Raw genomic sequence first — 24,369 nt, forward strand, 5'->3', positions numbered from 1 at the left:
CGGCACACTAGTGTGCCGCGGAACAGTGGTTGAAAAACACTGATCTAACAGTTGCAAAGGGTCGATGCTGTGAATCCCGTCAGGCCTTTGGATGTTACATCAATCTCCAATAAAGACAAAGACCAGATGGATCTGATTAACTGGATTTATTCAACTTTTATTTACACTTTGGAACTGAAACAAAGCTGCAGCTACGCGTTGAGCTGGCAGAGCAGAGCGACGCCTCGTCGGATCCAGTGCTCTGCGGGAACGTCGGTGTTCAGCGTCATGGCGATGACGTAGTTGGTGGAGTGTCCGGTGGTGGACAGAGTGCCGCGCCGCTCGCTCGTCTTGTAGACAGGAGACAGGTAGGACATCCTCTCAGGAATCTCCACTCGCTTCATGGGCTTCAGCCACATCTACAGAGCAGAAGACGGAGACGTGAGGCGTGCGCTAACAGGGGCGTCGTTAGCAGGGGCGTGGCCAAAGGGGGCGGGGACCGGCTAGCCTTGAAATCTGGTGACAGAAATGCTACCATTCATAACGGAGAAAAAGGGTTAATTAAACAGTTTGCAAGTTGTCATTGATAACAGCTCAATACGTTTCACTTTAAGTCGATAAGTTGGATAGTTAGCATAATGGTGCTAACAGAGTTTTATACAGTTAAACATGCTAATTGTGAGACTATAAATAGTAGCATGTAACCAACAGATCTACTGCAGTTCTCACATGCTGACCTACAATTGTGTGATGCCATCATAGGCAGAAAAAAATGAATAAATCTATGCCAAAAAACTGAAATATTAAGATTAATTTAAGACATTTTCAAGAAGAAAAAATGTAAATTTCTGAGCCTGCAAAGTCAAAAATTTGCAATTAAAAAAAACTAATGAAACATTTTTTTAGCTTGAAAAGTCAAAGCTTTGGTAGAAAATTTTTGAGATGAAGCTCAATTTTTTTTTTTTTGTTTTAGAAAAAACATGAACGTTTGAGTTTTAAAAGTTGACCATTTTTGACTATTCAAACTGAGAAATTTCCAAATATTTTCTAGACAATTTCTAAGATTAATCTAAAGCAACCATTTTGGTAGAAATGCGCCACTTCTTTATGTTTTTCCATCTAAAATGGCTCTAATGTGCCGTTGAACTAAACAGATTCATGAATTTTGTTCATAAACAGATTGCAAAGGACATTCAGCCGGAACTTGAATAACAAGTTTTGGCCATGCTTCCAGATTAAATTGTGATTTCAGTGTGCCACCACTCTGCAGTTTGTGCCCCCATTCGGGGCTTTTTTCCAATCGTATTTGCCTGGTGGGGTAATTCAGTGAACCTCAGGGTCTGGACGGAGCAGCAGGGACTAACCTGAATCTCTTTGTTATCCAAACACAAACAAATTGAAACTTTGGGGACGTGAACTCGTAAAAGCACGAACCCCCTGGAGTTATTATGAAGTTCTGCTTATGCAAAAGAGATAAACTGGGCCAGTGAAGAAAAAAAACATCTTAAAGAGAGTAAAACAAAAGCGGTTTGTTGAGCAGTGCAGAGCGGGGGCCTCGGTGCACATTTACATTTCAAAGTCGCTGTTCCTCTTCGTTTTTTTCATCCGCACAAATAATAAACACATTTTAATGAAGTTCTGTTCTTGTTAATAAGACGCCTTGAAATGCCTGAATATTTAACAAGTGAGGCTGGTGAATTATTCATATTCAGAGAAAGGAGAGAGAGGAAAGAAGAAGTTCTTTGCTTCGTCTTTCTGCTCTGATGATCCACGTCGGGCTGAACCGTGGAGGGATGGCCGGCTTCCCGCAGGCTGGGAGACAAACTGTAGAGAATCAAGAGATGCAGCGCTGCAGGTCCAGACTCGGCGCTGAACCCATGGACACTAACAGCAGCAGAAAAATAAATCTCCATCCTGCAGCTTCATGCAACGTCAAGCTGCTTTTGTTGCAGCGTTTCTTTTCAGTAATGCTGCAACACCTGGGGTATGAATACTTTTTCCACAGTGAATTTCAAACACCTTACAAGCATTAACCCTAAACAAACCCTACTACCAACCCTATTTCCAACTTCATCATAATCAACAAAATCTGCCTTTTTTGACAAACAAAAATACAGAAAATAATTTTAATGTCAAAGTTAAAACTGATTGAGCTTCACGTAAAACTGGAAATTTTTCAATAAACTCAAATTAGCAGGGAAAAAATGTGAGGAAATGTTGATTTTACGTCTGAGGTCGTAGAATCACGTAAACATGGAAGGTCTGACCGCCACCAGGTAATGACACGCTGCTGACATGACCACAAGGTGGCGACAACACAGCAAGTTGATTAAGCGCATTCTTTGCAAACTGGTGTGATAAATTCAGAAGTTTGTTGATTTGCAGAACCTCACCAACCTTAACTCGGATTCAGGTGTGTGTGTGTGTGTGTGTGTGCAGGGGCGCCGCCAGGAATCTTGGGCCCCCTGACAAAAAATTAGATTGGCCCCCCCACACAGCTGCTGTTACAATTTTTTGAGGAGAGGACGGATCAGGAGGGATGTGAGTTAGAGCTTCTGCTCACTCATTTATCTGTTAAGTGGTAAAAGGTACAAGGGAACAAGTTAAATATATGAATATGTTGGTAATTTTTTTTCCTTAATTCATTAAATGCTCGTGAAAAGGAGGCAAACGGTAATCTGTAGCTAAGCTAATTATGCAAAATGGTTGATAATCTCACACAGTCTACTCACCTCTCTTGGGGAAAAACGGGGTTATAAATTAACACTTTTGCCTTTTCTCTCTCTCCCTCTCTCTATTTTGTTTTGAAAACCTGATTTTATAACTTTTCTTAGCAGCATAGTAACTGCCACAGTCGCCGCTGCATTCAGCTGCAGCTTCTACGGACTGTAGCTGCTAACAGCGTCACGGTGAAGCGCTCCAAGCAGGACCGACCCATGTAACGCAGGTCTGGGAGGGGTAACATTAAACTTTTACTGCTAAAAACAATCTTTGAAAATACAATATGATTAATTTTGTATTTGATAGGACCCCGATTTTTTTATTTTATGTCTATGAACAAAATATAAATAATTAAATAGTGGAGGGCCCCCTGCTGGTCAGGGCCCCCAGAATCGTCATCACTTTTCACCCCTTTACCGCGCCCCTGTGTCCGTGTGTGTGTGTGAGAGGTCCTCACCACTGGCATGGAGTCGTGCAGCACTTTGGGGAAGGACTCTGCCAGAAGGTTGGTGTCCCTGTTCCAGCGAGCGCCGTCGAGGAACAGACCTTGGATGTAAACGCCTGGCAGCAGATCAGATCAGATTCTACGTTCACACAGCAGGAAAATGTGACCTAAATCCACATTTTTTATCTTTTTACCTAAAAAAAAATCTAATTATTGATGGACAAAAACTTTGCCATCATTGGTGGCCATACTAACTAGACTGAGCATTCATGAGAAGCTATGCTAGCAGTGCTACAGGAGAATGATTGACAGTGCTAAGACCCGCCTCCTGGTTCTGATTGGTTGTTTCTAGTTAGCTTTGGGAGAAAGCAGAGGAGCAAAATCTTTTCACGGGTGACCTGTCTCATTACACGGTGACAGACGTCTAGGCGTCCTACCGTCCTCCGGGGGGTCGGTGTATTGACGGTCGTCCAGGACCTGGAAGTCGAAGCCCAGCAGATCGATGGGAATCGTGTGTTTCCTGGCATAGTTCTGCTGGCTGCCGGTGAGGAAGGCCTGAGTGAAGAAGAACCCGGAGATCCAGAAAACGGGAGGTGTACCATGGTCGTACCAGTCCTGAAAAACAAGGAGAGGAAACGTAGTTACACGCAACCAAAATACAAGAGGAAGGACTCACCGATCAGTACGGCTCAGGGTTTAACCGCCCAGTTCAGGGGCGACGAAAACCATTTTCATTTAGGCCGCATCAAGTCGAAAGGCTGTGGCAGAATGTTTAAATAAAAATACTTAAACTGCTAAGAGATTACAGCTTTCTCTGCATTAGATTTATATTTAAGATTAAATACTCAACATCTGTTCACAATTTTGTAATTTGGTATGTCTGATAAAGCAATGTAAGCATGAAACTTGAGTCTGCAGTATACTGAATACATGACAGTATTAGCGTTTCATATCAGTTGATATAAATTATTATAGATTTGATATATTTTTTTTATGTGTTAAAATACTGAAACTGTTGGCGTAACATTTACTGGTTTCTCCAGTTTTCACTTCACAGAGTTTTTTTTATTTTTAGGCCGTTATGAGGCTCTGTGAGGAAACTTGAAACTGCTGCTGCGCCAGTTACTCAACAGCTTGTTGCTAAGCAACCAAACTTAGAGGGAGAATGAGTTAAGCGATTCCACCTGGCTGTAAAAAAAAGTCTTTCTTATGCCTTTATCTCCCAGAATGCCGTGCGGTTCTGGATCGGACTTCAGTGAATATCTTAAATATTGAATTTTCCATGAGATGTACCGACCTTTACCTTCCACACTGAAGCTTAATAGCTTTGATTAAAAATGATAAAGAAACAAAGATGTAAAAATAAATTTCAATTAAATTAAATTAAACTCCACAATGAAATGACACTAAAAGTACTTTTTTTTTTTTGTCATTAAACTGGAAATTGAGCAAATAACGTCTTGTGAAAACATTTTTCTTTATTTAAAGCCTAAAAAAAGGAATAAAATAACTTATTTAAAAACAGATTTTCTGTACTAAATATTTATAAAAAATAATAAGATCTCTTTTTTCCTCAAACAGTCAGGTAATATTTGCAGCTCTAAATCAATTTTATTCAGCTGTTCCGTAAATAAACTAGTAAGTTTTCTGGTTTTCAGACACTTTTGTCCAGCCTTTCACCAAAGCGAAGGCGTATGTAAACTTCTGACCCCGCTCAGCTGAGGCAGTGGGATCCTGATCTCCCTCATTGTCCCGCCGGCGGCGGTTCTGTCTGAGGTAAGGAGCTCGTGACTCTGCAGTTCAGCCGGTCAGGAGTCACGCAGACATTCCTGTTGCTAACACACACAGGAATCCTTTCAGCGGAACCGTCTCTGAAGGCAGCAGGAGGATTTCTGCTGTGGGAATGAACCGAAGACCCGGCTCAGGCCCGGTCATGTGGCTTCCTGTACATTCCCCTCTTTCATAACGGCTCATGTGTTGCTTTCTTAAGCAAGTTCAGCTTCATGCAGCATTTTACTGTAAAAATATTTCCAGTCTGGATACAAACACAAGAAGGTTTTTCATTATTCCCATTATGAATTTAAGTATGATGGCCATTTTTTGACCCTTTTAAATCAGTTATTGTCATAAAATGTTACCTGTTTTCATGACTTGGTTGAACTTTTTGTCACATTGTATGTTTCCAACTATGGCCTTCGTTTCTAAAGTAACAAAATGTAGCAGAATCTGTTTTTGAATCTCACACCAGTCGATAACTGGATTCAGATGAAGTTGTGTGACAGAATGAGTGACAGTCGTCTTAATAGTTATCGTTAGCTCCCGCTAACTTTTTTATGTGGTTAGCGGTTTTGCTTTAGCAGAGCTAAAATTCTTGTTTAGCAAATTAGTGGAACATTTTGGTTAGCTGTTCCCACCACTGGATACAACCATAGAGTCTCCATGACAACCAGGGCGGCCATCTTAAAAAACCCAAACGTCATCAGTAAACATGATTTATATTTGTCCAATCATGCATGACTTGACTTTAAAAGTATTCATGTGTGATTAAAAATGGACAAATTTAGCATAAAAATAAATCTTCCTTGATGTCTGTCTTGAAAAATGGCTGCCATCTTGAATTTTTCAATGGTTAACATTTTTTTTTTGTGAACATCTGTACTAAGTTATATTCTTGTATCTGCATGTGAAAAATGTCATTATCATGCGTCAGAAGATCTACTATAAATATGAAACAGCATTATTCCCAGAGTCGAACACAAACACCTCACACTGCGCGGCTGTTCCTCATTCATTATTAACACAGAGAAAATGTTCTTCCACTGCTGATGCCCTGGGGTCATCTGTTTATGCTGATATCACAACTCTATAAAAATATTCCTCCTGTTAACAGAAATAGTTGGTGAGCTTTCAGGCACCTGTAAGAACTTGAGTCTCTGCAGGAAGTCGTTGACGTAGCCGCCTAGTGGTTTCAGGCTGGGGTACGACTTGTTCATCCACATGCCGGGAATTTTACCTTTCAAGATGCTGTTCACGACTTCCTCCAGCTCTGCTGACATCACCACCAGACCCTGCAGGACGACACACACACACACACACGAGGATGTACGGTTTCACTGTGGAGCTACTAATAAACTAGCAGCAAAGCTAGTATTTCTCTTAGCATGTTAGCATCTTTGCTAACATGCTGAGTATGTAGCTTCTCCTAGATTAGTTTTTTCCAGATAAAATCTAACGCAATAATTTACTTGGGTATTTAGTAAACTTGCAGTTAAATAAAGTTCAACATATGTGTTGAAGTTTTGGTTAAGAATTCTTCAAGTGATTAGACGTTCATGTTCATGCTCTTATTTTGGAGTTCCATTTCCTCCCCAAAAGACGTTTAATGCACTGCTGTAGATCTGCAGTAAAGAGGTTGAAACCTTTCTGACCAAAGCCCTACTGTGGTCAATTAGCAGCAAAGTTAGCGATAATCAATAAATATAAAACTGAAACCAGGGGTGAAAGGTCAAGCCCAACTGTTCAGGTAGGTGTGTAATAACAAATTTGACCCAGATGAGGACGATGTTGCAACACATGTTGTGCCGTTGATGTGGTCATATTTAACGCTACAGCATTAGCCTTCATTAAATCCTATGTTGGTGTACCATTTAGCATTAGCCTTCACTAAATCCTATGTTGGTGTACCATTTAGCATTAGCCTTCATTAAATCCTATGTTGGTGTACCATTTAGCATTAGCCTCCAATAAATACAATGTTGTAGCGGTTTAGTGTTAACATCTGCTAAACACAATGTTTGTGTTCTGTTTAGCATTAGCTTCAGCTAAACACTATACTGGTGTAACACTTTAGAGTTAGTTTCTGCTCAATACTATGTTGTTGTAGCTCTTCACTGTTAGCTTCCACTACATACTATGTTTCTGCAGCTTTCACAAAATAATCTGCAATAAATGAATAAAGTGCAGTGTTTTCTTTGTTTGCAGTGCTTTTATGTTGCTTTTTGTTTCATATTTGTCTGTTTTTGTGGAGTTCTCATCATTCATGAGACAATCTGAAGAGTCTGGGTCCTACATGTTTTACATGTTTTTACCAGGTGATCTGATAAACACGCCTCAGTCAGGTCAATGGAAAACTTGCAGAATCTGATATGTTAAAGAAGAAATTCAGTATTTGGATTGTCAGTGTTGGATAAAACTAAGACATGCAGGACTCTAATGGATTGCAGTTGGCCACCCTTGTAATTTCTTTTTTTTTTAGTTTGAATGCTTTTTAATTTTATTATCTTTTGGATAAAAATGTTATTTCTATAGAGGAATTTGCAGCTAAGGTTTCATAATTACATTTTAGAATAAATAAAGTATAATTTAGCTTCTTTATGTTCCGACCTTAATCCTGTTGGAAATCAACTGAACTCCAGTTCTGACATGAAGAGTCCAGCCAGAATGACGCCAAAAACTCACTAACGGCTAAAAAGTAAAGCTTGTGGCTGAGGAGCAACTTGCTATTAGACACCTAACCACATCAGGTTCCTGCTTCCCCTCTGGACTCTACCTTCAGTCTGCTGAGGACTGTGGACTTCACCATGTTTGCTACATGTTTGTAGCTTTTCATATTTAAATGTAGTTTAATTAACAAGGCAAAGAGAGATGACAGAAAAACCCACTGATGACTTTCTGTCGGCTCGTTTAATAACATAACTCTGGTGTCTGAAGCATCCTCTGTTCGAATCTTTAGTTCGTAGCTTTTGGCTTTCAGAGACATTTTCAATGCAAACAAAAGGCCTGATTAAAATGACGGATCCGCTAAATTAATTAAGCATTGGAGCAGCTGTCAGTTCAGACTGATTTCTGAACAATATGCTGATTATAATCACAGATGCTGAAATATTCACACAATAATTAATGATGCAGTCGAACCAAAATCACCACATAATAGGACAAACAAGCAAACCTGATGACGGTTGTTCACCTTTCATTCCCAACAGGACAGATGTTGTGTTGCTTATTATTTACAGAGCGGCACACATGGAAACTCTGCTTTCTGTTTATTAGACATTAATAAGCTTTTCAGGGAGGACTAGTGTCATTGTAGCATCTGTTCGTATTAATCAGGCAGAAAACTGCAGCAAAAATCACATTTCTTTAAACTAAACAGTTGCATTTAGTTGTTTTATGTCCTGTTAGATCTCAGGAAACTAAATAATTACTAATAAAATGCGATTTCTTCTTCTCTAGCTGCCACTGCTGACTTCAACTGAAATTGATTGTAGATGACTGAATGTGTTTACAGTATCTGATTTTCAGCAGAAGTGTTGAAATAATGAGAAAATGTTAGCTTTGTGGTTCACAAATTAAAATCAATAAGATGTAATGATTTGGAGCCTCTGTTTATATGAAACGCCTTTGATGGAATTAAGGAATATTTGCTTTTATATGGAGTTTAACAATGAAAAGACGAAGCATTACGGACGTTTCCACTGCAAACATCAAACATCCTGGTTCATCTCACTTTGCAGAAAATAATTCAGCAAAATCTTTCACATGTGGATTCAAGAACATAACTTGGTTCAGATCTTCCCCAAAACAAGCCAAAGAAGATATTAACACAAAATTTGCCAATTTGTGTGACAAATGAGTAAGTAATGAATGGACCAATACAAACAATTAACACTGAAATGAAAAATTAACATTTTTAAAAATGACTGCTGGTTGTAATGGAATATATTTGTACTAAAATCTGCAGTAGTTACTGCCAGCATTGGGCAATAATTGGATTAAAAGGGTCAAAATGGCAAAAGTCATCCTGAAATTCATGTGGCTATTGGGAAATATAAAAAACATGCGACCTGAGAAGTGACCAAGCAAATTTTCATGCTTGTATCCACACTTGAAAGTTTTCCGCAGATATAAGCTGGAGTGCTGTGTACCTTTATGGCCTTCTGGATGTTGATGCAGGAGCTCCGGATGGTGCAGAGCAGGTTGTTGAAGCGGCCCATCTCCTGCACCAGCACGGTGTTCATGCTCTGCTTGTAGCTGGTGGGGAAGCTCCGCAGCGCCGCCTCCAGGTTGAAGTCCGGAGGCAGCTTGCTCAGGATGTCGGCTGCCACTTCAAACACCATGTCGTCGGTGGATTTGGCGTCTCCGCCTCCGGAGCGCGACTGATCAGAGACAGAGAGGCGATCGGAACATGGAGGCGTCTCATTAAAAATGACAGCTTTCTGGGAAAAATGATCATTTTCCGCTTCTCTGTGTCACATCATGTATTCCTCTTCAAATACTCCAAGGTCTAACTTCTGTTTCATCACAGTGATCCCTGATTTAAACTAAGACATCTCAAAAAGAAACAGACTGGGGATGCAAGTTATTGATTAATGAGTTAATCTAAAGTTGATTCATCTTATTGCTAAGCGGCTATTTTCTTAAAAACCTGACTTTTGTACCAAGAAATAACCACCTTTGCAGGACGATAAATTGTCCCAGAAGTTATCGTTATTCTAGTTTCGAGACCATTTTCAAATGTTATAATGGCATTATCACGAGAATTTTTTTTTTCAAAGATCAATAACCTTTAAATTCTATCGAACATTTAACACTGGAACTGGAACATATTTTAAATATCAAAAAATAAACAGAGAAAACAAAAAAGACAACAAAATAAAATTACGTATGAAGTCTCCGTAAACAAACTGTGTTGAGACCAAAGCACCAAACTGTTACGTTACAGTTTTCCTCACCTTCGTAGCACATCAGTAATTTTCGGTTTATAAAGTTGACGTTGCTCCGTGATGGAGCTCGGCTAAATGAAGCGTTATTCAGATAAAACCAAAGCAGTTTGTTGAGTGTTTATATTTCTAAACAGAACCGCATTTTACATCCCAAACCAGACTCATTGTGGAACGTTACTCTTTACCGTTCAGGGATCTCTCCGTAATCTTTGTTTCTGGCTCCGCTTAAGGATGACCAGTGGCGCCCCCTGCTGGATGGCGGCCAAACTACAGCACTAATAGAGGGTCTAAGCCTTAGACTCTAAGGCTTAGACCTTAGACTGGAGTAATTTTACTCCTTGTATCATTTTTGAATTGCAGCTGAGGGCCCGACAAAATCAGTCAAAAGGCCACAGACGGCCCCCGGGCCACACTTTTGGACACCCTTAGTGCAAGAAGACGTTATTAGTTAATCAATCTGATTAACTAATAACGCTAGAGTTATTAGTTAATCAAATTAAGTAACGTTAATTTGATTAACTAATAACGTTAATCAAATTGATTAACGTTATTAGTTAATAATGTTAACTAATAACGTTAACTAACGTTATTAGTTATATATAATTATATATATATTATATATAATAATATATGATTATGTTATTATAATAACATAATATATTATTATTACTATAATAATAATAATAATAATACATTATTATTATAATTATAATAATAATACATTATAATAACACATAATAATAATAATAATACATTATTATTATTAGATTAATAATGTATTATTAATCTAATAATATATTAATCTAATATTATTAGATTAATTTTAATCTAATAATAAATCGATTAATTGTTTGCATCCCTAAAACAGATATTTTATGAGCTTCTTCCTAATTTTAACTTTATTTTCTATATTTACAGACGGAAGTCGGAGCAGAACGGCTTCACATTTTCCGTCCAATTTCTCCCACACACCAATTTGACACTCTCTCATCAGCCGTTCTGAAGCTCATTCATGCTGATAATTATTCACTCTAATCTGCGATTCTTCCGCTTTTCGTCTTATCCATTCACCTACACGATGTTCAGCCAGCGGTAATGGATAATCACCGGCTAATGGCGGCCGCGTTACAGTAGCAGAATGACAAATAGCTGCCTCATTCCGCTTTAAGTGCGTCGCTGTTTATCGATCATTGAGACTGATGAGAGCGTATTAGATGCTAATGAAGTCCACACATGACTGACGCCAATATTAATCTTGCCAAATAATATTAATAGGAATAAATCCCGGAGTCTGTGGAGCTCTAAATTTAACTTTAAATCTGGGAGTCACGGTGCGTCTGGAGATAATTGACTATTTATCTGTTGCAACCAGAAAAAGTCTGATGCTTTGGACGGAAGCTGCTACTGTATACAGAGCTCAGACACACACACACACACACACACACACACACACACACACACACACACACACACACACACACACAGTTGTGTGTCTGAAAACAAATGGTTCATGTTGATGTGAAATCTTTGGGTTTGATTTGAAAGGTTTAACAGCTCAGAGCTGCAGCATCATGATGTGGGATCACAGGATCCACCAGAGCCAAAAACACTGAAAAAGTCAACTGAAATATCTATGTTTGGTTTATAGAGTGAGGTTTATTTAAATGTAGTGGAATAAAACTAAAGGAGAGGAAACGATTGGCGATTAATTGGATTAATCAGGCGTGTTTTAAAAAAGTATGAACTATGAATTAAATCCTGAACACAACAGAACAAAAAAAGAAAGAAGAATTATATAATTTGACCTTAATTATATGATCACACTATAAAAACACAAAATCTCACCAAGTACTTTTGGTCTAGTTTTGGTGTAAACATCTAATTACACTGAAGATAAGACAAAACTAGTTTTCAGAAAGTTTTCAGAAAGAAACATGAGCTTTTTAAAGTAAATAATTCCTTAATATTGTAAAGTTCCAGGTCTACTGGTTGTAGGTGATTTGACCCTCAGCGTGGCGTTACCTGGGTGAGCAGGATGCTGTCAAACAGCAGCTGCGTCTCGGCCTGATCTTTGGTGATGTCCGCGTTCGCGTTCATGCCGAAAATCTCCGGCGACGGGTTGAGGGGAAGCGACTTGGTGAACTCCAAGTAGCTGTTGTACTGCGGCAGAAACGACGGCGGGGCGGGGGGCGAGAGGTTAGACATTTTTAACGTAACATCGGAAAACATCTGCAGTAATAACCCTCACTGAAAAACAACTGTGCTCCAAAGATTGCTGGCATTTGTTTTAATGAATATGTAAATGTGACTTCATGAATAAAAGATGTGATTGGAGGGGGGTGAAGTACGGCGGAACAAAATGCCAAATAAAACGCTGCTCGCCGCAGACCGCGCTGTGTTAACAAATCCATCAGCCGTCGGTGACAGCGGCCGCCTGCTGCGCCTTATTACACACATTTTATCTGCTGATGACTTTTTAAAGGTAGCTCATCAACAGTTAGAGCAAACTCTGGGTCAGGGGCTGCTGGGGAGCGCCAGACTTTATGGAGTTTTTACAGCGCCGGCGCGGCCTGAAGCAACCTGAAGCGCCGCTTACCCGATGGCCGTTAACTGGATTTCCAACATGCTTCAAACTGGGATCCAAATTTCCAGCAAAATGCAAGGTTTTATAGACATAAAAACAACAAAATCCACCTTTAATTTGGCATTTAACCCGCACCATTTACTAGAAATATAAACAAATGTGCTATAAGGAGGAAAAGTTGAACAAAATCAAGTTACATCCTTAATCTGTTACTTTATTAAAGCATCTTTTTCTATAAAATGTATGAAATATTAAAGGAGTTATTGTCAGGAAGGAGCTGAACTTTGACCTTTTGAACTGCAGTTCAGCGTTTAATGTTTTTACAACAGACCATTAGGCTAAGACTAAGATCGTTTTGTTTTTTGAATTACAATAAAACAGTTTTTAATTACAAGAAAAAAGTTGTAAAAAAATTAATTTGCAATAATACGAGAAAAAAGAGAATAAATATATGAAAACATATGAGAATAAAGATGCAATTCTCTGATAACACCTACGTTAAAAATAGGTCTGCGTTAAAATGAGGATTATGGAGCAACTTGCAAAGTTATATTTTATTATCAGTTTTTCAAATAAATACTTCATCTATTATCACATCGGCATTAAAACATCATCAGCATTCAGACTTTGAAATGATGATGCCAACGACTGAGTCAACAGAACCAGACGGAGTTATGAAGAGGGTCTGACTTACATCGCCGTCTGGTGGCACGTAGTACAGGCCACTGGAGTCAAACATGTAGTCGGGGTCGTCGATTAGTTGTGTCGTGTAGAAGATGGAGAGGATGGTGCGCAGAGTTCGTCTATCCCAGTCGTCTGTGACTCGTCCTCCGTAGTTACACTCTCCAGTCATGTAGCGCAGGGCGTCGAACGGGACGTCCTGGAAACACAAGTCAGTCAAAAAATTTTAAAATATATTGAGAAAGTAGAAAGCAGGTCAGCCATGCTAGCTTGACTATGACAAACTTAACGTGTAGATGTGCTGTGGAATTCGGCGTGTTTTGGTTTATATAACTTTAAAATAAAGAGAACCACTCACCAAATCTCTGAGAGATGATCAGTAGCACAGGTTTAAATTAGCTAATTTACCGCTGTTTATTCACTTTATCACTTATTAAGAATCGAAGATAAACATCAAGCCTAAAAAGGTGAAACTGTAACAAAGTGAATGTTCTGTCTTTCTGTGGGAAATGTTTTTGTGTTTTATTTTGGGTTGATTCCTGATACACTTCTACGTAATCTCTGCTGTATTGGCTCGTGAAGCCGTTGTCAGTCGGTTGCCACGACAACAGGTGTGCGTGTGGAGTAAAGCCGAGACAGAGAGTGAAGAAAAAGAAGAATACAATCGGTTTTCAGTTGGTTTTCTGCGTTATCTTTCCCCTCTATTGATGAGCTCTTCAGCCACTGTAACTTGTGAAAGTTCAATAGATGACAAAAACTGGACCAAATGCCTCGTTTGTTCGTCGAACGCTGCGATATTCACAACAATCATCAAACCCCACAGTAAACTTCAAAAATACAATAATTTGGAAATTCAATAAACTTCAAAAATGTGAAAAAACAGACAATGTCCACATTTTTTGGGTCATCAATTGTTTTCTTTTTTGTTTGCCATTCCTCTCTCGAGGTCAGGGGCTAAAACAAGTTCATTTCAAGGGCCACAAATGGCCTCCGGGCCACACTTTGGACACCTCTGCTTTAGCGGCTTACAGAGAAACTTGAGGAGATTTTCACTGACATGGTGAAAATTTCACCACTTCCAAAAAAAAAAAAAAAAAGATCTCCCAGGCTCTCGATTTCCGCCGTGAATGTTGGAGTGTTTGTGGAAAAATGTCAAGAGGAGCTGGGAAAATGTCTCATGAAAGGGAATACTTCATTAAACCAGAACCAGAGGCGCTGAGATAATAAAAGGTGACTGTAGGACCTGGTACTGCTCCAGAAACATGTGCAGCTGCTGCACGGAGATGCGCAGGTCCGTCTCGTTGAACTCGTACGGGATGTTCCAGCCTAGCGGGCCGAACTTCCTCCTCTCCTGCGTCAGGGCGTGGAAGAAACACAAACCGAACAGCAGCTTCTTGAACACAACCTGGACAAACACAGACAAACGGACAGAGGTTATTATGGAGCGCCTGCATGTTACTGTTTGTAGGGCAGAAAGACGAATATTTTTACATGCCGCTCCACCGTAGAGCGGCCAGTAGAACAATTACATTAACTACATGAAACCTGGAGATGTAGGTGCTATTAATTTAGTGCAGTGCGCCACAGCAAAGGGAAAAATAACGCAGAAAAACAACTCAAAACCTCGTATTCTTCTTTCTCACTACTGGCTTGTTGCCATAGCAACTGACAACAATGCCACTTTGTGTATCAGGATTCAATGCCAAAAAACACCCAAACATTTCCCACAAAAGAACAGAACATTCAGTTCGCTACAGTTTTATGTTTTTAGGTTTGATGTTTATTTCACAATCATTAATTAGTGTTCACTGTAGTTGATTAGCTACCGCTGCTATTAGCTAAGCTAAGACAGAGGTGGTTGATTAGCTAATTTAAACATCTGATCTATTGATGATCTGTCAGAGTTGGTGTGTGTTTTACAAATGAACCAAAACCCAGAATTCTGCAGCACATCTACCTGTTAAGGTTGTCATAGTCAAGCTAGCATAACTAAGGTACTTCCCTCTCCCTCGCTACTTTTTTCTTAAAACATTTTCTTGACCTTGTTATCTGGTTGTCATAGTGTAGCAAAACACTGCGTCCCTTTTTCTTCAATATGTCAGGCGTACATTTAAGATTTAGATTGTTGTATTGATAACTTAACAGCTAATGCTAGTCATCGTCGGCTAGCAGGTTTTTGCCCTGTGGGGGCGTGACGTCACGCTGCAACTGGTTTATAACAGTAAAAACTAAGCTACAACTAAATAATATTTAACTAGTAGTAACTAATAAAAACCAGCAAACACACTGTAAAAACTAATTAAAACTAATTCAATCAGACAAACAACAAGTCACAACAAAAAGAAACAAAACTGTAATGAAAAATTCAGAACTATTATAACCCTGATAAACACCAACGAACTGACCGGCTTGTTGGAGCTGTTGAAGAACTCGGGGTCGGAGATGGGGTCCATCAAGTAGGAGCGGCCGATGTTGGAGCGGAGGCCCTTGGGAGCCTCGTTGGTCATCTTCACGCCGTTCTGCAGCACCGTGACGGGGAAGGTGGGCGACGGGTAGCTGGTCAGCCACAGCCTGAAGTCTGGGTGGGTGGAGTCAGGCAGCAGGCCCTGCGCAGTGACCAAACACCAACCTGCTCAGCTGGGTCGGAATAAAACTGTGTCAGAGACGCGATTGGCTGTTTTTACCTCACAGACTCTCTCCAGTATGGGCATCCAGGAAGTGGCTAAGTGGCAGTTCTGCAGGACGACCCAGGTGCCGTCATTGACGCCTGACTGAATCATTTTCATGGCTATTGGACCCTGACCTTGGCCCAGAGACAGGGAGGTGAGCTTGCTGCCTGAAAAGCCCTGAGAGAGCAAACCAGCAACACATTTCATGGCTCTGATGCACAGGAAGGGGTTAAAACTATTCTAATAGTTTACAGTGATCTGCAAAAACACAAAATCTTACCAAGTATTTTTGGTCTAGCTTCTAAATAAAACAAAACTAACTGATGAATAACGTTTCAGTAAGACACAGAAGCTTGTTTTAAGTCAATAATTTCTTAATATCAGTGAACGAAAAATACATTATTAAAATTTGAGAGCATAATTGTATGATCCCAACTTATGGAGCTAAATTGGTGCCACAAAGTTTGCTCCAATTTTTTTTTATTGAAAAAAAAAAAAAGAAATTGAAAAAGACAGATTTGAAACGAAAAATATGTTATAGCTGACAAAATATGTTTGAAACTGAAAAAAATCTAACTTAAAAACAGAAAAAAAGAAACGTGGAAAGTAAATGTTAAGCTGAAAGTAAATATCTGAAGCTGAAAAACTAAAATCATTTTTAAACTAAAACAAAATCAAAGTGAAAATGATTTTGAAATTGAAAAAATTAGAAACTAAAAAAAGTTCAAAATAAATTTTCAGATTCAAGTTTTTTTTTTTTTTTCAGTTTAAAAAAAAATTGAACCAAATGTATGGCCCCCATTTAGCTTCATACATTATTATTAGATCATTTGGGCAAACTTGTGTAAGATTTTTTTTAAGTCCTTCAGTCCTTCAGTCAAATTTATCTACAAATTTGACTGAAGGATTTTTTCCCCCTGTCTTGAAGTTTGCAGTTATTTTTGCACCAAATGTAGCTCCATATGAGGATCTCTGTCAAAACGAGCGCTTGTTGAGACTTTCCCAGTGTGGTCATACCATTTCATCTCCAAATTTCAGCAGAGCCGCCATGGGGTCGGAGCCGGGGGACAGGATGAAGATGAGGGGAGCGCAGCAGTGGCTGTCTGAGAAGGCGGTGCTCAGGTTGAAGGGCGGCGGTTCGATGAAGGGTTGACCAACGCTGTCTGAAACAAACTCCTGCACCATCGGGACAATCTGGGGAAGAGCAACGTCTTCAGTGTTCGTCAATGTGAAACAAACTCAGTAATCACCGTTGGACCGACCTTGTCGGGTCGGAGACATCGGATCACCATCATCTTCTGAAACTGGGACAAGTTGTCCTGCCACACGCCTGGGAAGGGAGTCTGATGGGGATTCTGCAAACATTCACAGCAAAAAAACTCATATTTAAAAGACATCCAAATATCGTACAGAATCAGCTGGGGAGAATCCAACACAAGTACCAAGAACACTGCATGTCTCAACTCTTCACTCCTTCACAAACACACATTACTGTTAGGTTTTTGTGACAGAAGTGACATTTTAAAACAGGAAGATACACCAGTAACGTATATAGAAAGAGTAATAAATGTGTACATGTCAGAAAAATCAGAAGATAAGAGACTGAACACGATAGTCTAGATTCTGAACACTAGAGAGGAGAGACCGAACACTAGCCAATGGGCACTAGGGACTATAGACACTAAGGACTGGACTCCAAACTCTAAAGATTGGACACAAGACACTCTGCACTAGAGGTTGGAGATCAGAGACAGTAGACTAAAGACTAGACTCTTGGCACTGGAGCCTGCAGGCTGAACAGATGATAAACTTTTGTTGCTTGCAGCAACAAAAGTTCATCCAACTTTTACGTAAGAAAAGTATAAAGTCTGTACATGTCAAACAGAAATATCAGAAGGTAGGCTGTAGAAAACTGAGAATGTTAGTGCTGTACCATGGGAATAATGGTACACACGTTTCCATGGTGGGGATGGACATATTTTTATTCTAATCTCCTAGGATTTCTGTAAAACCGTGTGTGTGTGTGTGTGTGTTGGTGTGTTGAATTGAACAGCTGCTCTCACATCGAGATTGAATAAATGTGAATTTTACAACTGGAACAAACTAGAACTAATTAGACAGAAGTGTTGTGGCTGATTGTGTTGATTATACATCAAACTTGGATGGAGTGTGTAAAGATGTGTGTGCGTGTGTAGGCATGTCTGTGTATGTGTGTGCGTGTGGGTGTAGGTGTGTGTGTCCGCGTGTGTATGCGTGTGGGTGTGTGTGTAGCAGCAAAAAGATAAGTTGGTGTGCACCAAACATTGACTTAACAGCTGTTCTCTCATCTAAACTGCATGGATGTGACTGGCACAACTGAGAGGAGAACATTTAATGAGATAAAAATTCAATTTTAGCTCTTTGAATTTCAAAGACATGTCTATGAGCATCATGTCTTCTGAATCTGGGAGGCAGATCTTCTCTCTTACTGCCTGAACTCAGCCATTTAAAACAAAACATGATAATAAAACAGATCCTCGCTTATGTAGTACTCAGAAACACAACACACATAATTAAATTTAGTCATACCTTGAAATAACACAGTAAGGAACAAATATGGCGGCACTGTGAAGGGCCTGGGTGTAGAAACAGGAAGTAGCAGGCAGATCACACAATAAGAGACAAACGACAAACACTAGAGACTATATTGGACAGTTTAGACTGATGTCTAGAAACTAGACACTGAACACAAGCGACTAGACCAAAATGCATACTTTTTTGGCACTACTGGAGCTCCATACAATGGCTTTTTGATGAAGGTTCCTGGTCATTCATGTCTGTCCCGCAGTGTTTAGCATAAACTCAACTACTAAAATGCTTTTGATCAGCTTCCATCCTGGAGTCTGGCGTTTCCATGGAAACCAAACCTGTCTATGTTCAACCGATGTGAAGTGCAGTGATGAACGTAGGGGGAAAAGCACCGGGGCCGTTTAAACCTAGAGTGAGCTGGGCCTCACCGGGCTGTCGTAAACCTCCTTCCACTCTGGGAGGAGTGCCTGAAAATCCTGCCGGAAGTTGTGGAAACGTTCGATCTCGTCCAGACGGCAGAGCTCATCCCAGGACGTCTTGGGAAGCCAGCTGCAGGGGTTGGAGTGAGGGTTGTCCAGGCCCACGCCGCCTGTGAGCAGGAAGCGCCAGTCCCCCTCATCCACCTGAAACATTCACATCAATTCAGGCATTTAAAGAGTAAAAATGTCTGAGCTCTTTATACGAGTTACGTCGTCCGTAAAATGAGGATAACTTGCTCGTCTGGTTGCCTAATCACTCAGTGAAAAACATGATAGGAAAAGCCATCAGAGACGTTATGCTGGTGTCACAGATGTATGCGCATGTGAGCATTCACCCACCAGCTTGTCGTGCATGAGCAGACTGACACAGAGGCAGAAGGAGAAAAGCAGCTTGTCCTTCTCAAACAGGGAGCGGCACACGTTGACATACAGCGCGTAGGTAAAGTGGTCCCTCAGGATCTGCAATCTGAGGCAGGGACATGTGTCACAGTTTTAATCAGCACCATTATTCCAGCAGAAACCAAACCGAGCGGCGCTGCAAACCCATCCCCATGCATTAAATCACTTCAGATGTGTTTTTAAAGGAGATCTGTTATGAAAAAAAATCACGTTTTTGTGTTTCCATTTGGGTCTCTACCGCTTCTAAGAACTTAAAAGTTCTTAGAAACTTCAGTGTGTAATTATTATAAAAAAAATGTTTTTTGTTTTTTATTTTTAACATATTTGTTTAAACTGTCACCATGTCATGACAACCTGAACTTCTACTGCTGTCCAAAGAAATGCACCTCTCCCAACCAAAACAGCCAATCAGAGCAAGGAGGGTGCTGGCGCTGTCAATCAACTCATATACGCGCTGCTAAATGTGCTAATAGCGGAGAAACAGAAAAACCATTTATCTGCTGTCATTGGTGGCCATGCTAACTAGCCTAGCATTCACAGCATTCTTTGCTAGCTGCAGCGTGCCAGATGAGCCGCGCCACACAGAAGATGATTGACAGCACTAAGACCCGCCTTCTGTCTTTGATTGGTTGTTCCTAGCTAGCACTGGGAGAAGGCAGAGAAGCTTGAAATTATCTGTCTCAAATCAAACTGCCACAACATAATGACAGTTTCAACGAATATGTTAAAAAGAATATTTTTTATAAGATTAAATCTGCAGCCGATTTCTGAAATCTGAGCCGTTTCAAAAAGTCTTCTGAAAATAATGTAACCATCTACAATAACTCTTTAACTAAATGAGTTACAACAACATTTAATTTTTCTTTGGGATAAATAAAGTACTTTTGAATTTGAATAAGCAGACAATGCCCGTTACCTAGCAACCAAAGCAGAGCTGCAGCACATTTGATCAACTGGTTTTTCCTCTGTATGTCCTGTTCATAATGTTGGTTGTGCAGGAGGCTCCTCTTCAGCTTTTCAAAGATGTACGGTTGTATAATTGCCCATCTGTTGTCGGCCAGTGTAAACGCTGCGCGGCCAGCAGCAGCTTTTTTGGATTTAAAATGGCAGGAGGCCCTAAACATCTCATTTTAAAAGAAAATCTCATTATATAAGAATGATTTAAAAATATAATGAACATGTTTTGTTTAGGCCATCGATCCTATTCTAACCTGTTCAAGGAAGCATAATAGTGGAAGCATAAAAGCTAAGCGGTGGAGTTGGAGCGGCCTACCTCTTGTCCACCTCATCACTCTTCTCTGAGCTGTCGATGGAGTTGATGAACAGGTTGATGAACCAGGTCAGGGAGTACTGGTACATCGGCTCGATATTTGCCAGGTCAGCGATGGAGAAGAACAGGATGGCAGAGTGAATGGCGATGGGCTTGTAGCCCATCCGGGTCTCGTCAATCTTCTGCTCGGTCTCCTCAGCCACCGCCTGCTTCTCAGAGATTTCGTTGGCTAACACCTTGGAGCAGGACAGGATCTTGATGGCCGTTTCGTCCTCCAGGATGTTGCCCTCAGAGGAGGAGAGCACCTCCAAGATTTTATCCTCAATCTCCTTCAGTTGTCTGACAAAGAACCACAGTTTGGTTTAGCGTTGGAGACTGCAGGTAGCTGGTTGGACGGCGCACCGTGGAGGAAAACTGCACCTTTTGTTTTCTGCACCCTGTCGGATGAGGGCTTGCTTCTCCTCCTCCAGATCGGGCCGTTCCCGAGCCACCACGATGCCCAGCAGCTGGTCCTCGATGCCCTCAGGCGTGATCATGAAGTTCAGTAGTGTGACCTAAACAGTGCAGCACATTATTTAATATTCCAGCTAAATCTTTCACATGTGGATACAGGAACGTAATGAGGCACAGATGTTCTTAAGGGGTTGCTGTTTTGGCAGCCATCTTGAAAAATGGGCGCCAAGATGGTCGTCAAGGAAGATTTAATTTTGCACTAAATTTGCCCATTTTTATCACAAATGGAGTTTTAGAGTCAAATCACACATGACTGAACCAACAAAAATCATATTCACTGATAATGTTTTGATTTTTCAAGATGGCCACCGTGGTTGACATGGAAGATGCAAAAATTGTCAATTAGATGAATGTCTGTGGAGTCAAATCGTAGCTACATATCTTGAACCATAGAAATCAGATTTATTTTATTAATTTTGTGTCTCTTTTTTTCTCGTGAACATTTTTCAAAATGGCCGCCATAGCTGTAATGGAGAATATATGTTTGAACTAAAATCGGCAGTAGTCATTGCTAGTAGTGAGAAAAGCTAACCAAAAAGTTCCACTAATTCACAAAACAAGAATCTGACCTATGCTGATGCTAAACCTCTAAACACAAACAATTAGCCAAAGCTAATGCTAACATTAACATTTCTGATAATGGCTGCCATGGTTGTAATGGAAAATATGTTTGTACTAAAGTGGTGCATGTTCCACTAAACTGCTGAACAAGAATTTTCTCTATGCTAATGCTAAGGTAAACACATACAAAAAAAATGAGCAGAAGCCACTGTCAGTCTGCCTCAGACATCTTGAAGTCCTTCCTGTTGACGACTGGTGAGAAACTCAGAAACAGCAAAGTTCTCAGTTTCAGTTTTTAATTTTTTGAGTTTCAAAAATAAAAAATGTTCTACTTTTAAAACTATGAAATTTCCATTTTTTTCTAGGAATTTTCTGACATTAATCTTGAAATTTCTGAGTTTTGTGGAGTAAATTTATTCCTTTTTTGTCTATTAACAATGTACCTAATACGCCGTCGTAGTTTAATCTTATTAAAACTGAAAGCAGAATAACAACAGCGCCCCCTGTCAGAAATCTGGAGCAGATCGTGGAAAAGCCAGAACCACTGCAGTCACCAGAAACCGTCGTCTCTTTGAGGAATTTACAGGTTCCCATCCATAAGGTGAAATTTATAGGAATACTGCTTCATCCCAAACAACACTACAGATCTTCACCAATTTTGTGACCAGGTGTGTCACATTTTGAACATTTTTGAACACCTGTTTTCTAATATTTTGTCATTGAATGTTGTATTTGTGTTGTCTGCAGCTGTGGAATCATAAAGTGCTGAACTGAAGAGTTATTATTGCTTTTGTAATTCACTGTGCTTATCTCAACATGATATTTCCTCTGTAGTGACTAAAGTTTGTTGGTTTTCTCTGTTATAAATCAGTTGCAACGATCAGATTGCCTCTAATAAAGCAGCAGTGTGGTGCACTCGCTCTTTTAGTGTGAAAAGGTGTTGCAGTTTCTTAGCTTTTACCTGGAGGTTCTTCTCTGTAACCTAAATAAGAAGTGTGCTTCTCTGGGGTTTAATTTTATTTCCATTGATGCAGTGAGGCCCACTCTGCTGGTGGTAACAGCTTGGATCTCGTATAAATCTTCAGTTTGTCCTTTTCACACATTCACATTGGAAAAGAGCCGCTTCTCCAGCGGATCAGCCCTCTTTTGCATTTCGAAAAGCGGTTTAATGGGCGTAATGGAAACCCTCACACTAATACACTGTATGCCAAAAAAAGATTTAGACAAAAATGGAAGAGAAAGGGACTGAGCCAGTTGTGAAAAATGAGCTGAATCAATCTAATCGCCGGCCATAAAGCGGCGAGCTGCTACAAATAGATGCTGGAAATGTGATCTTCTGAAATGCTTTCCAACCTCTTCCTTCTCTGTAATGTGATTTACTTTAATGCTCCTTTTCCTGAAATACTTTTTCAGATTACAGAGGGTGGGAGAACAATGATCCACTGTGTGATTGGGGTAAAAATGATCGATGTAATCAAATAACAAACATTTGACTAAAAAGGAAAAAATATTCAAGCTGTGAGACACAAAGAACAGAGACTTTCTGACAGAATCGTCTTTTTTGTCATCAAAATGAAGAGCAAACACGAGGTTTTTCATTTACTAATGAAAATTTTAAACAGAATATCATGTTTCTCTGATATTTTGAACATAAATGAATCATTTTCCAGATAAAAATTTGAAAGGAGAGGCATGAACACTGCAAAATCACAAAATGTCACCAAGTGTTTTTGGTCTCCATTCCAGTGGAAATAATACATTTGAAATAACACAAAACTTATTTATAAGTAACCTTTTCATCATCCAACCAGTTGGGTAACTTGTGGTTGCTAAGCAACAACTTCTTGCTTCAACTTAAAACTTAAAACAAGCCTCTATGTTTGCTAAAAAATTACGTGTAAGTTAGTTTTGTCTTATATTTGCGTTAGAAACTAGACCAAAATTACCTGGAAAGACTTTGTGTTACACAACAACCTGTTGCGTAACTTGTGGTTGCTAAGCAATGACTGTTGAGTAACTTGTGGTTGCCTAGCAACAACCTGTTGCGTAGCTGACGCAGCAGTACTTTCAGGTTTCGCCTCATAAGTGGTTACAAATAAAAAATAACAGCCTGGAGTGAAAACTGGATAAAACAGGAAAGGTCACGCCCTCAGTCTGGAAGCATTTCAGATATTTAAAACAAAAAATCAATCAATAATTATCGATATTGACTGATATAAAACTCTTATGTCATGCTAGGTTTTTCAGCCTTATCATGCGGCCCTACAGGAGAGTTTTACCTTCACTGAGATCTTGGGTAAGTAGTGAGGGTTGCGCAGCTTGGTGGTGATGTAGAAGCGGAAGTCGGGCGCGTACTCGATGGTGGAGTCTCCCAGGCGGATGCACAGCGCCCCGCCCTGCTTGAAGGTCTGCTTCAGCAGCAGAGGCTCCAGGATGGGGTCCAGATCCTCGCCGATGTTCTCCAGCAGCACTGGAACACAAAACCCGCCTCGTCTTTACAAACCATCATCATCATCCGGCTGACGGCCGCTACAACGGCGGAGCTGCTCCGTTTTAAATGGTTCCAGTTGAAGCAAATTGTTTTCCTCCACAACATGTCAGCGTTGTCGCCGAAATGGTTCTGACTTTCACACAGAGACAGAGCAGCGTAACGCTGTCGGGTCGACAAAGGGAAAAATATCCAGAAAAGCTCCGAGGCTTTAGTCCCTCATTTCACTCAAACTCATATAGATTCATTACACAGAGAAAAACATACATAACTTTTATTTCTTATATTTT

The 24,369-nt window shown here is 40.0% G+C and overlaps 1 protein-coding gene across 1 annotated transcript in view; it reads right to left on the minus strand.

Moving 5' to 3' along the window:
• Nucleotides 1–131: 131 nt before the first annotated feature.
• dnah7 (dynein, axonemal, heavy chain 7) overlaps nt 132–24,369 on the minus strand; it is an 88,274-nt gene continuing 64,036 nt past the window's right edge. Inside the window, exons 49-65 of the mRNA XM_015053974.1 lie at nt 23,871–24,061; nt 20,938–21,071; nt 20,521–20,856; nt 19,188–19,314; nt 18,798–18,992; nt 17,064–17,156; nt 16,819–16,995; nt 15,817–15,978; nt 15,538–15,738; nt 14,376–14,537; nt 13,146–13,331; nt 11,890–12,027; nt 9,070–9,300; nt 6,061–6,213; nt 3,583–3,760; nt 3,158–3,261; nt 132–398 (exon numbers count right to left, since the gene is read on the minus strand). Coding sequence (XP_014909460.1) covers nt 192–398; nt 3,158–3,261; nt 3,583–3,760; nt 6,061–6,213; nt 9,070–9,300; nt 11,890–12,027; nt 13,146–13,331; nt 14,376–14,537; nt 15,538–15,738; nt 15,817–15,978; nt 16,819–16,995; nt 17,064–17,156; nt 18,798–18,992; nt 19,188–19,314; nt 20,521–20,856; nt 20,938–21,071; nt 23,871–24,061 — 2,975 coding nt within the window. The 3' untranslated portion in view covers nt 132–191. The remainder of the gene's footprint in view (nt 399–3,157; nt 3,262–3,582; nt 3,761–6,060; nt 6,214–9,069; nt 9,301–11,889; nt 12,028–13,145; nt 13,332–14,375; nt 14,538–15,537; nt 15,739–15,816; nt 15,979–16,818; nt 16,996–17,063; nt 17,157–18,797; nt 18,993–19,187; nt 19,315–20,520; nt 20,857–20,937; nt 21,072–23,870; nt 24,062–24,369) is intronic.

Source organism: Poecilia latipinna, unplaced genomic scaffold, assembly GCF_001443285.1.
Source record: "Poecilia latipinna isolate Pla-1442-1.1 unplaced genomic scaffold, P_latipinna-1.0 Scaffold1221, whole genome shotgun sequence".
Lineage (NCBI taxonomy): Eukaryota > Metazoa > Chordata > Actinopteri > Cyprinodontiformes > Poeciliidae > Poecilia > Poecilia latipinna.